Source organism: Neolamprologus multifasciatus, chromosome 2 (assembly GCF_963576455.1).
Source record: "Neolamprologus multifasciatus chromosome 2, fNeoMul1.2, whole genome shotgun sequence".
NCBI lineage: Eukaryota > Metazoa > Chordata > Actinopteri > Cichliformes > Cichlidae > Neolamprologus > Neolamprologus multifasciatus.
The window spans coordinates 10,563,822-10,576,019 of NC_140440.1; the positions used below are offsets into that span (position 1 = coordinate 10,563,822).

The following is a 12,198-nucleotide window of genomic DNA, read 5'->3' on the forward strand; positions in this document are numbered from 1 at the left end:
GGTTAGTAACTACCAAAGGTTGTCTATGGAGGCACACGTGGTGAAACTGCTCCAGGGAGCCCATAGTGATCGCACAAAAAAAAAGCTATTGTAGTACAAACTGCAGAAAATTGTAATGATGGCTTTGATAGAAAGTTGTCAAAACACACAGTGTGTGTCTACTGTTGAAAGTACCTGCAGTTGGCACCGTGGAGTGTGCATGCCTGTTTTTTGCCTAGAGCAGAGATGGCCGCAAGGCTTGAACTGTGGAAAGAAGAGCCAGTGCTAGTATTCGTGTGGATGTTACTTGGACATTAAATATGAATCTAAACATTGGTGCAGATGACATGTTCCCCTTCTCGGCAACAGTATTTACTGATGGCAGTGGCCATTATCAGCGGGATAATGCACTCTGTGACACGGTAGAAATTGTTCAGAAGCAGTTTGAGGAACATGACAGAGATTTTGAACTGTCATATCGGCTCACGTCGACTTGACCCGACCTTCAAATTCCCAAGATCTCAATCCGATCAGGCATCTGTGGGTTTTGTTGGAAAAACAAGTCAGATCTATGGAAGCCCCATCTTGCGACTTATAGGACTTAAAGGATCTGCAGCTAAGGTCTTGGTTGCAGTTACCACAAGACATCTTAAGAGGTCTTTTGGAGTCAATGCCTTGACGGATCAGAGGTGTTTTGGCAGCACTAAGGGGGCTTGCATACTGTTAGGCTGCTGGTTTTACTGATGTGGCAGATCTGTGAAGGTAGTCAGTCAGTTAATCAACTAAACATTGCAAATATCTATACCATTTTGTTTGATTTGTCTAGTAGTTGCTAAAAATGATACTTTGTGTATTCGTTTTTAGTGTCTAGTAGTAGTAGTCTCTTTCCTGAGAATAAAATAATGTATTCATAGCATTGCCCAAATAAAGGACACACAGATTTACTGCATTTATTTAGAGGAAAATCTGTCTCCAGATCATCTGCCTAACTTGCAATCGTTGTTCACCTTCCTCAGATAGAGTACATAACCCTTCCAGCACACACATCCACGTCCATGTCTCTTTCTGTCTACCTCATCAGATTGCATCCACTTACACTTAACTCCCCCGATAGCCGTGTCTGTTTGCCTGTGTGTCTGACTACACGTCTGCCGCCTCCGACGTTGTGCAATTTTTGACCTCAATTCATACCCAACTGCATATTATAGAGTCTGCCGCAGCTACAGTACAGATTGTTCCAGACTGAGTGGTCTGAACTTCTCTTGGTTGCAGATGCCCAGTGCATTGTCATTCCAGCAGCGAAACCTCATAACCTTTAAATGGAATCCCTGTCTGATCACAATGGCACGTGTCAATTGAAGCATTGAGGAGCCAGACGATACAAATCTGACATTTGTTCTTTTAGTCAAGAATTGATCAGTGGAGGTTTTACCTCAGAGATATGCTCACAGGAGAAACAAGAAACCTGAAATATCAGCGGCGCCGCTGAAATACAAGAACTGCATTGTGGTGATGATGATGTGTGTAAAATCTGCACGCCACTAATCAACTTTACTTAGAGACTAATATTCAGTCTGAAAAAAGAAGAATGCAGCAAAAGATGAAAGACTAATTTTTAGGGGCATTCAGAGCTTCCCTGAACTATGTAGCCATGTGTTCATATTATATAATCAGCCAAACGTCTGATTATTATTAGTAAGTGTTATGACATGGATTTTCAGTCTTTAAGTGCTCGACTTCAGATTTTTCGCTCAATTAGCCATTCTCGAGCTCTTTAGTACAGAATCACAGTCAGGATTAAAACAGCCTTTACAAAACTTACATTTGAGACTTCACAGATGCTGCACAAATAATTGATGAGCAAACACGGGTTTATCGGTTTATTGGTGTGTTTAAATTAGCGGTTACCGTGGCAACCAGCTCCTCCGGGAGAATCTACATAACACATTAAACACGACTTGTGGAAAAACATTGTGTAGGACTTTTAGCAGAATGTGAGAATAAGAAAGCAAATCGGTGCATTCTCTTGGCCTTGGTCTGTGAAATTTGACTAATTTAGCACATTTGTTCAAAGTGGTATTTAAATAACTTTTTTTTTGTCTTATGTAAGTTGTCGTTTGCCTGGGGGCCTGCATTTTATTACTATATCAGTTTAGATGTTTGTATTTAATGTATTGTTTTAGTGTTGTCCTCACCTTTTATGCAGTTTGTTTGTTTCTCATAATCTTACAGCACATAAGCATAACATGGCCATGAGTTCCAGTTGATATTAGGTGGTACAATATGGCTATTTTCAGGTGTAATTTTGTGTGTTACAGGTGTGGGTGACTCATTCATGTATGAGTAAACAAAGTGTTCATAAAGAGAAAAATCCTAAATGAAGCTGTTAAGTATTTTCTGGAGTGCTAAACTACTCGGGGTGCCTTACATCTAGAGTTTACAATACTGGTGTGAAAAAAAACACCTTATCAATTTTCTAACTGTATTCTTCTTTATTTTAACAAAAAACGGGCATCGCAATAAGATTATACAGTTGAGGATTGGAAGAACATTTTCAATGCATGGTCAATCTGTCCAATTTCCCTGGCTGTCCACATAAGCCTGAAGGCATTTAGGTATTAATCTCTAAGTAGTGGCAAGAGTGGCAACAAGGCTTAATTCATTTACTTAAGAGCTTTTCACGTGGGGTTTAAAAGTTAATAGGACGATCACTCCGTAGTGCATTTGATTAAACCCTCTTAATTACCCCAGGTATAATGGGCTATTAGCAAAGGCCCAGTTGTAAAAGGGCAAGTGGGAGATGATTGTTTTTATGAGGTACTTCTTGTTCACCTTTTCCAATGTCAGGATTATACAGGATAGTAGATTATAACCCAGTTCCTCCTGTGGTGTGAGCCATGGGGAGTTGTAGCATTGCTGGGTATATTGAATTTTGATGATTCTTTATGCGTTTAACTATTTAAGTTTAATTTGGACCTGCATATGACTATTGGAGGCACACCGGACACAAAGCCAGTAGCAATCTGGGACATTTTGTCAAAGATAACCACATGATAACTGTGTGAGGTAGAACCACCGACTTAATAATGCTGGTTTTTTTTGTTTTTGTTTTTCTGCAGGCACTTTCTTTTTAAAACGGGCACAGGGACGACACCTTTCTTTGGCGCAGCAGCCCCGGGGTACACCATGGCAACGGGGACTGTTTACTCCACACCTGCGCGCCCTTTGCCCAGAAACAGCCTGTCCAGGGGGGCTTTCAAGTTTAAGAAGTCCCCTAAACATTGCTCCTGGAAATGCACCGCCCTGATTGCTGTAGGCATAGCTGTGGTTCTGTCCATCATTCTCTGCTACTGCATAGGTAAGGCTAAGATAAACATAAATTGCATTGTAAAATCAGAAACAGGTTTTCATGATTAATCTCCAAATGCACGGCTCTGTTCACAACTTAATTAGCTTCTTTTTTTTGGTTTGTTTGGGGGTTTTTTGGTCAAGAATGTACCTTTTTTCAACAAAAGTTATATATTGCTGTTTAGGTTGAGAATAAAGAGTATAAAAGGAGAAAGAATGAAGGGAAATATACAATTTTAACCCCAGACATGATGCCTTGATCACGATTCTTATATTTTTTCAGTTCAGCCTTAGCTTTAAAAATGCATCATGACTATGTGGCTAATTAAATTCTTAGTAAGGGATTATTACATAGATATCTTATCAAATCTATTTTACAATTTCAATGCATGCTTCTTAAAATATGTGTTAAACAGCATATAACTAAACTCTGCTGTTGTCTCTTCACAGACAGACCTTTAAATTGAACTATTTTGTTGTCTGTGTTTAATGTCTGAATTTTGACAGCATCTCTTCAGTGCCCTATTATGTCTCAATTAGTAATGTAATGATAGCTCTTTACAAACAGCCACACAGCAGCGGCACAGGTTGGGTCAGCTGGGAAGACAAAAATAGGACTATGGAAGATCGTGGACATTTGTATCACAGCTTTGGTCTCATTTTCAGTTGTGTTTGTTACCTTATTTAAAACGAATTGAAATTTTAAAAGCTAAAAGAGCCACATGGTAGTGGTTTCAAGGAGTTTAGTTCTGATGCCTGAACACCTGAACTTTAACTCAGTTTAAGTGTTTCTTTATGTCACCACCTCGTCTTAATTTCACAATGTATGTTCCCTATAAAATGTGCACGTCTTATCAGTTCAATACTTCTGTTATAGCAGCTTTTTAAATTCGCTTCTCTTCCAAACGTATCCTCCACACACTCGAGTACTCACAATGTTTTGCTGCTGATCCGTTCGGAAAGAGTTCAGCAGGTGAAAATGTAATCTCTAAATTGTTCATATTACCTGCTACTCTGGGCCGAACATCTTCACCGAGGTCTAAAAACTAGATTTCCCCCTTGATTCTCTGAAACGGCAATTAAGAGCAGATTCAGCCTGAAAATCCTAGCATCCACTGACAATATTTTTTTGGAACCATATATTGTTTATCGTGCACATATTTACACCGTTAGATGCCAACTGTTCTCATATTTGTAAATTTAAAATTAACCAACCATCTAGCCAAACAAAATGAAGTTTACCCCAAGCTTTGGTTAAAAATATTGCCACTGCATAGTTTTTGTTATTGCCTGACATTGCATGTCACCTGATTACATAAAAAGCAATTGTTTGTGTGCCAAGAGCAATGTAGGTCTTTCTATTGTAAGGAGAAAAAATATGACTCTGTCATCTTCATTGACATTTGACAACCTTCAGACAAGCCATTTGGTCAAATGGAACAAATGAGAGGCAAGCTGGCTCGTGTGAATGGAGATGGCATGCCTCTTAATCTCAATGAAGTTTGATCTCTGCCAGGAATATTGCTATTTCACTGCCTTCTCCTTTTTGCAGCAATTGCAGACGTCGCGATATGATTCAGTATCTGACTAAGCTCTCAGTCAGATATGCAGACATGCCATCAGTACACTTTCCAGCAAGACATTCATACTTGTTTCCCTTTGACAGGGGGGTGCGCATCACCCTCGTGCTTCTGATCCCCATCTCACAGGCCGACAGGCCTTTCATATCTTCGGGTGTTTCTGTTAAAACGCAGGCATGGAGGGAGGTTCAAATGGCACAGATGGCAACGTCAGAATGGAACAAGTTTGGGAGCTAAACTCTTTTAACAAAGGAAGCGGTTCTAAACTCTCGAAATTTAACCTTGGTCCACGAAGCCTTTGTTGCACTACAACTAAAACTCGTTTATACTGTCAAACAGGAAATGCTTTTATCTCGGTCAGGAAGATAAACTAATGCTCATCTTTTAACCCTCCTTTGGGCATTATTTCCTTCAAGAAGGCTTTTGAATGCTCTGTTGTTGATGTTGTTGCTTTTCTTTATTTATTTATTTTTTACAGCGTGTCAGAGCTGACTTCTTGCTAACCTTTATAATCTTGACCACAGCAATAAAGCCGTTACAGATTCATCTCTCCTCCTGCCCTCCCTTGTCATCCAAGCCCTTAATCTTTACACTGTGCCTTTCTCCCAGAGCGGATATATAAGTATTCATCCAGCTCGGAGGCAGGGGAAATGTGACACAGTTGTATAAGGAGAAATATGGCGATGTTGGGAAGATCCTATATCTAGTGTTTTATTGCTAAATAGAGAGGGAAGTGCTCTAGGAGGAGAGGTCATAAATGTGCTATATCAATATCAATATTCATAATCCCTTTATTGACTTAACTGTTTAGTTACTTGGTTGCGGTTCGTGATCTTGTATCATAAAATGAAAATGAATGTCTACATAAATATTTTACCTTTGCTCCTCCGTGGAAAGGAATCAGTTGCTATTTTTGTTTGTCTGTTATAAGCGTGTGCTCATAACAGATCTGCAGAGTTTACTCAGGAAGAATGTGCAGAAACTGTCATTTGTTCAGCTGTTGTTACTAACAGTTCTAGCAGATTGGATTCATTTACAACATTTTCATCCCAACAATCGCCAACTCGTTTAATTGTAGACCTGTCGAATGCTTGGGAATTGTATTTTTGGCCCGACTCCAGAGTGTGCGCCTCGTCTCGCTCAGTGCAGAAATGCGAGCGAGCAAGCGAGGTGTGCACGCATGCGAGGGAGCGTGAGTTAAACAGATGCAGCCCTCTGCCACTTGCCTCAGGTGTCTGAGAGTGTTTCCACCACTTCCTCTCTCTTTCATCCACCGCCAATTTACCTGCCAGGTGCAATGACTCAAATAGCGACAATGTGCACTCATACTTTAATACTTTTCCGCTGTCAGTTCACACAGTCCCATTGGTACAAAGACAAGTTCAAAGACAAATGCGAGCACACCTTCATCTGCAGCATGTGAAATAGACCGTGTTTCCTGCACCATATTATTCAATATCTTTTTTGTTCTGAAACCGAGGTTAAGATTTTATTAGCAATGATTTTTTTTGGAAAAAAGTATAGTTTAGATAAATTGTTTGGGTTATTATTTTTTTTATTGAATACATTTGAAGACTTAAATCCTCACCAGCAGAACAGTAACAAAAATCAGACCCTGGCTGACTGACAACAGCAGCTCCTGCAATTCAAATGAGGCAAACCTGCTGAGGTGAAGCTTTCGTGTTCCAGCTCTGCAAACTGGCCTGATTGGAAGAATTTCAGCGATTGTTCAGATATGGGGAGGCCAATCAGGACCGAGTACAGGTTTAATGCTCTGATTGAATGCAGGGGGAGAAAACCGTGTGGATTTTAGGAATGGACTTAAAACTCAACTGCATAAACAAAGCATGTCCTCACTGATTATACAGTTGAAATTAAATGAAGACAAAAGACTTCCCCTATTTTGCATTTGTGTTTCAATGTCAGAAAACTGTAGAAAATATATTAATAATGTCTAAAAACGAACCATCCACTGTTTTGTGGACCTTTTTGCCCCGTGAAAGTGCATCTTATAGATTTCTCATTTGGGATGAAAATCATTCACTGAAACATTGTGCCACAAAAAAAGAAAAAATAATCAATTTTGCACTATTCATTTTATTTACTCAAAGGTTGCCTCATTAAGGTGATGGCTATCACAACAATATACACATAGCGGGAACCTTTGGTTTTAACAAGGCTATAAAATCTACCAGAGAAAACTGGATTGAGCAGGTTCCTCCACCCATGAAAAAAGCCGAGTACTGTGTTGGAGAAACTCGATGTGCCAATCAAGTGCAGAAACTTCCCAAGACACTGAGCTTTCTTAAATTGCTACTGGACCAAAAAAGCAAACCGTGTGTTGGTTAATGTTGTGGTAGAGAAAATTGTTAAGCCATTTGAGTGTGATGGAGACACTATACCAGAGAACAGGAACATCTTAGGTGTACTCTAAGCTGTAGAGCTTATTTCACAGAATCCCCTGGGGAGATTTCTAGAAAGATGGTATGAAGCAGGTTCAACCATCAAACAGCTGTAACTCAATAATTTTGAGGCTGTTGAGTTACAAGTTGTTGCCGGTGTTCTGTCACTCCAGATAAGCTCTCTTTCTCTCAGGTAAACTCGCCAAAGATTTTTGGGGATATTAGGCGTTAGAAAAGCTTCACCTGTTCTGACTGCTTTGTGAATCCTGTAAAACAGTAGTTTGCCTATTTTATTTATTTACCTAGAAATAACCGAAACATATTTCATTTGGCACTCTGTTTGTCTGGTAACGACACTAACAAGAACCGTGTGAACAAGGTGTGGGAATTTGCTCTGAGAGTAGCCAGGGGAGTATCGGATGTGTATATCAGAGCTCAAACAAACTGTGCCGTTATGAGTGCATGTCTGATGCAGGGGCGTTAACACCTTTCTTATATCACCACTCTGAAGACCGATGAGCGTTGTCAACAGGTTTACTGATATTCAAAAGGGTAAAACTAAAAACAAGACAAATAATACAGTCATGACATACATATGTGCAGCATAATATACATTTATATGCTACAATGCTACTACATAGCATATGTCTAATTATGTAAACTTTTTAAACTACTACTGATGCTATCCCAGACGACCTCCAAAATCGCGGGTAGCTAGCTTAACAAAAGGACTAGCTTTACACCCAAATACTGCATTAGCGGGGAACATATTGTACAAAAAACAAAGTTGCAATTTAGACTTTAAGTACATACCGGCGATACAACCATAAACCGAAGATGTGAACAGTATTTTTTTTCCAACAGGACACCATAAACTGTGTGCCGATATGTTTCCCTTCTTTTTGCCTTTCTTGCGCCGACTTCCTGTTCAATAAAGTTGTTTCAAAATAAAGCCGTTTCTAAAGCGCATTACTTGGAGCAACCACAGAGGGCGCTGTAAACACATAATAAATAACAAGTGACTGAGAATGATATTTTAGTGATACAACATTTTACAACTTTTAGTGATAACAGAACACAAACGTGTTGCCAACTCACAAATTCAGCCTCTTATTCATCGTCCATGTAGATGTTCCACAGGCCAAATTTTGACATCAGCGATTAAAGGCGAGCTTTTCCAGCTTCTTTCTCAGGAAGGGAATTTCTCATGGTTCCATAAATATTAATTGAATGGACCTAGGCTGCAGGAATAACTTATGCAAATTCATAAATTGAGGGCTATTCACCTCAAAGCAATTTGTTGATGAGGTAAGTAGGGATTCAGGCCCCAGTGCGCTAAGAGCAGAAAAGAGGGAAGGGCTCTCTGTGATTCTGTGGTGCCTCGGACACACAAGTGCATACCGCCACACACAGTTCCCTTTCTGGTGGATGGCTGGTGATTCTGGACACAGGATTGCAGAGCAGATAGACTCTGCATCTACAATTAGGAGCCAACTGAGTCACACGGTTTTTTCCAGAGGGAGAGATTTGTATAAAGATTTGTTTATTTGTTGTTTTTTGGGTAAGTAGGATTTTTGTTTGTGGCGTGTCAGTTACTCTGTAGGGTCACCACTTTGCCCCAAACTACTGAATGGATTGTCTTGAAATTTGAAAGAGAAATGAATCCTCCTCACAGGATTAATGGCTTTGGCAGACTTACGAGTCTTCTTGCATCGCAGTGTTTGTATTTGTGGTTCTGAGTGAACCGCATGCAATCGAATTCGCTGCATATATTCAGGATCCCCGAAGGACTTTGAATTCCACGGCTATTAATTGGGCACTATTGTTAATGTTTCATTACGTTGATCCTTCTTATTTTCAAATCAACTATTTCTAACATTTTTTTAATCAGCCACTGTTGGTCCATAATGCAAAATAAATAAACAAGGTTTAGAAGTTGTAATGGGTTGTGTACCCAAAAATTTGTAACTGGTAGTTTAATAGGGACTGTCAAGCTACACTATATTTGTTAGTGCACACATGCCATTCAGTGTCTCGTTTGATGAAGCAAACAATCTTCTACCAGCTTAGAGTGAGATTTCTTATTTTTTTTCTTCTTGCAAATACAGCTTTAGAAAAAATATTAAAACTCATGCAAACTTTTATTTTACCTGCTTTATTTTTGATGCAGTTAATCATTTTTCTAAGCTTATGTCCCACAATATTTTTTTCCATTTTCTCTTTTTTTCTAGGCGGAGGGTGTTTCATTTTAGGTTAATGCACCGTGTCCCCAGCTGAGCCTTGCAATTTGAGGCCCAGCTTAACAGACTGTGTTTCTTTTGGATTCTCTCCTCAGTAGCCACCAATATGTTGGTCTAAAAACTGAAAATATGACCAAGGAAGACTATACTGTGTTTGTATTTAACTTTGAGGATACATAAGACTGTTGTAGGGTGTTCAAAATATGTTAAGTACATCCTATCTGATTGTTATATTTGAACTGAGACTTACTCGGATTCTAACACTGCCAAATATTCAGGAAAAAGTTGAAATATTATATGTGGGAATCGGTAGTGAAAAAATGAAAGAAGGAAAAAAAGAACAGGTGTGCTCAGATCGTACAGGATTTCACATCGGGAGGTGCTCCCTGTGAAAAGTCAGACTTGTCAAAATTATTGATGAACCAGTCAGAAACCATTTCTACAGGTGATGCTGCTGATTTGTTTCAGCAGCACCTGCAAGAAAAAAAGATTCTGACACTCAGCATGGTGTTACCTGAATGTGCTGGTAAACATTATCACTCAGTGCTATCCCCATTATTTCACTGAAATTCAAGCCACCGGTGCACCTGTTCATACGATCTACCAAGGACGAGTCCTGTGTGACTCAATTGATGCCAAGCATCTCCAACAGTAGCCTTTAAAAACACACACGCACTCAATTGATTTCTTAACAAAGTATCTATTAATACATGGCCCATACAGTTTTCCGTCTCTTCCTTGGTCTCCTTCACATTTGATAGTCTCTCTGGCCCCGCATCCACCTCTCAAGTTATTTGCTGCAGTCGACATCCATCTTCCCAGCAAGCGATGGGTGTTGGAGAAAAGTTCCTCCCGCAGATCAAATGGTCGGAAATCAAGATGCTTCCTCAGCATGTTTCCTGGCTGGCGACTTTGAAGGAGATTGGCCCTCTCGCTGTGCTCACAGAAGTACCTCAGTTTCCCAAAACAACAAGAAGAACAGTTTGATTGCACCCAATACTGCGACAATAAAGCAGGTTGTCTGAATGAAAGCCAGTCACAGTTTAGTTATGTAAGAGAACTAGAGTGTTGCAGCATCTTACCCTCTCACTTCCCTCTCCTGCTGTGAGTGTCTGTCTCAATACATGGTCTTACACTTTCATCAAACTCTCTGTGTGACTCTCTCTTCCTCCATCTTCTTCTAACACATAAAGCTGCATCTGTGTCCTTCCTGCTTTGTATTAGTGTCGGAGAAGTTACGACTTTTCCAGTGTGTCTCGCGCACTTGTCTGAAGTGGAAGCTTTTCGCCAAAATAGAAATCCTGCCTGCTGTTTTCTTAAATACAGTAACGGTTTGTGTCCAGGCACTTTGGAGCATTAATGAACAGCGCTCCCCAAGGAAACCTGCCACAGCAACGGGGGTTGCTAACTATTGATTGAAATGACTCTGTCTGGCCTGTATCGGTGCTGTGTTTACATAAAAACCACCCATGGCAGCGTAGTCACTGAAAACAAAATTTAAACTGAAATATTGGAAGTTAAACTGTTGTTGTTTTCACCCTGCATCGGATTCAACTATTGTGCACTCCCACTGGTCTTTTGTGCTTAAGTGGCTTGATTGTTTCTGTGCCACTATTTGGTTATTTGTTTATCTATTTCTACAAGCCCACGCAGTTATTTTTTTTTTTTGTGTGTGTGTGTGTATTTCACAGCAATGCACCTTTTCGGCCTCAATTGGCAGCTCCAAGAGTTGGACAACCAGCCGGCTTTTGAAAATGGAGGAGTTGGGAAAACAGGGCCCACTCAGTCGAGTGTAGGGACAGCTCTCTCTGCTGATGGTGAGGAAATAAGAATGACATGTAATGCACAATATTAATATTATTTATTCTTTTGTTGGCTTCACTGGATTTTAGTTTGGATTGTATATAAAATATATTGTGTGGGTTTTAAATATTCTGAATACTAAACAGCTTAAATGAAAGGGAAGGTGTTGATTAGTTATTGGCCAATGAATGAAAAACTTTCATCTAAAGTCAAGGGTTTCTTTAGTCGATGCATTTGAAATTTAATGTCAGAACAAAAAGCAGAATGAGTTTTAACGACACGCAAATGAATTAAATCAAGCCAAGGTCTAAATGGCAATAAAGACAAAATGCGGCAGCAAAACATTTGGCTTCCACATTCAGCTCAATGCCCAGACTTTCAAATTTATTGAGATCTTTCACCTTCTGAATATTAATTAACTGATTCCAGACAGCTTTCTACTCTCTAATCATAATCTCGGACCATTGTGTATTCATCAACAAGCAGGCCGGCCATTGCAGCTCACCTTTACAGCAAAAGCCACCAAATTAATCTCTAAGCGCACACAGTATTTAGAATGCATAGCCATGAAAACAATAATTGAGTTGAGTAGGCCAGGCAAAAGCTCAGTTGTTTAAACTCAACTAGATTTAAATCCTCATAAGTACTGCTAATTAAGATAGCATGAGACAGGTTTTGGACTGTTTAAAGGCAATCAATAGCCAGCTATTATTCTCCCTGGAGGTAAACTTGGCTTCCAGTCTTCACTTTGACTGAAGCTGAAGTGACAGCCAATGGCCTCATTACACGCACAACACCAAGGCATGCAAATAACTGGGGTCTGCCACAAACAGATATAGACACAGC

The 12,198-nt window shown here is 39.8% G+C and overlaps 1 protein-coding gene across 9 annotated transcripts in view; it reads left to right on the forward strand.

The window, feature by feature from the left end:
* Positions 1 to 12,198, forward strand: part of LOC146523986 (teneurin-3) — a 192,381-nt gene that overhangs the window by 115,604 nt on the left and 64,579 nt on the right. For 8 of the 9 annotated variants that reach the window (XM_085170575.1, XM_085170597.1, XM_085170567.1 and 5 more), the window contains 2 exons: positions 3,099 to 3,337; positions 11,241 to 11,366. In XM_085170575.1, coding sequence (XP_085026701.1) covers positions 3,099 to 3,337; positions 11,241 to 11,366 — 365 coding nt within the window. The remainder of the gene's footprint in view (positions 1 to 3,098; positions 3,338 to 11,240; positions 11,367 to 12,198) is intronic. The other variant, XM_085170622.1, reaches the window with a different exon arrangement.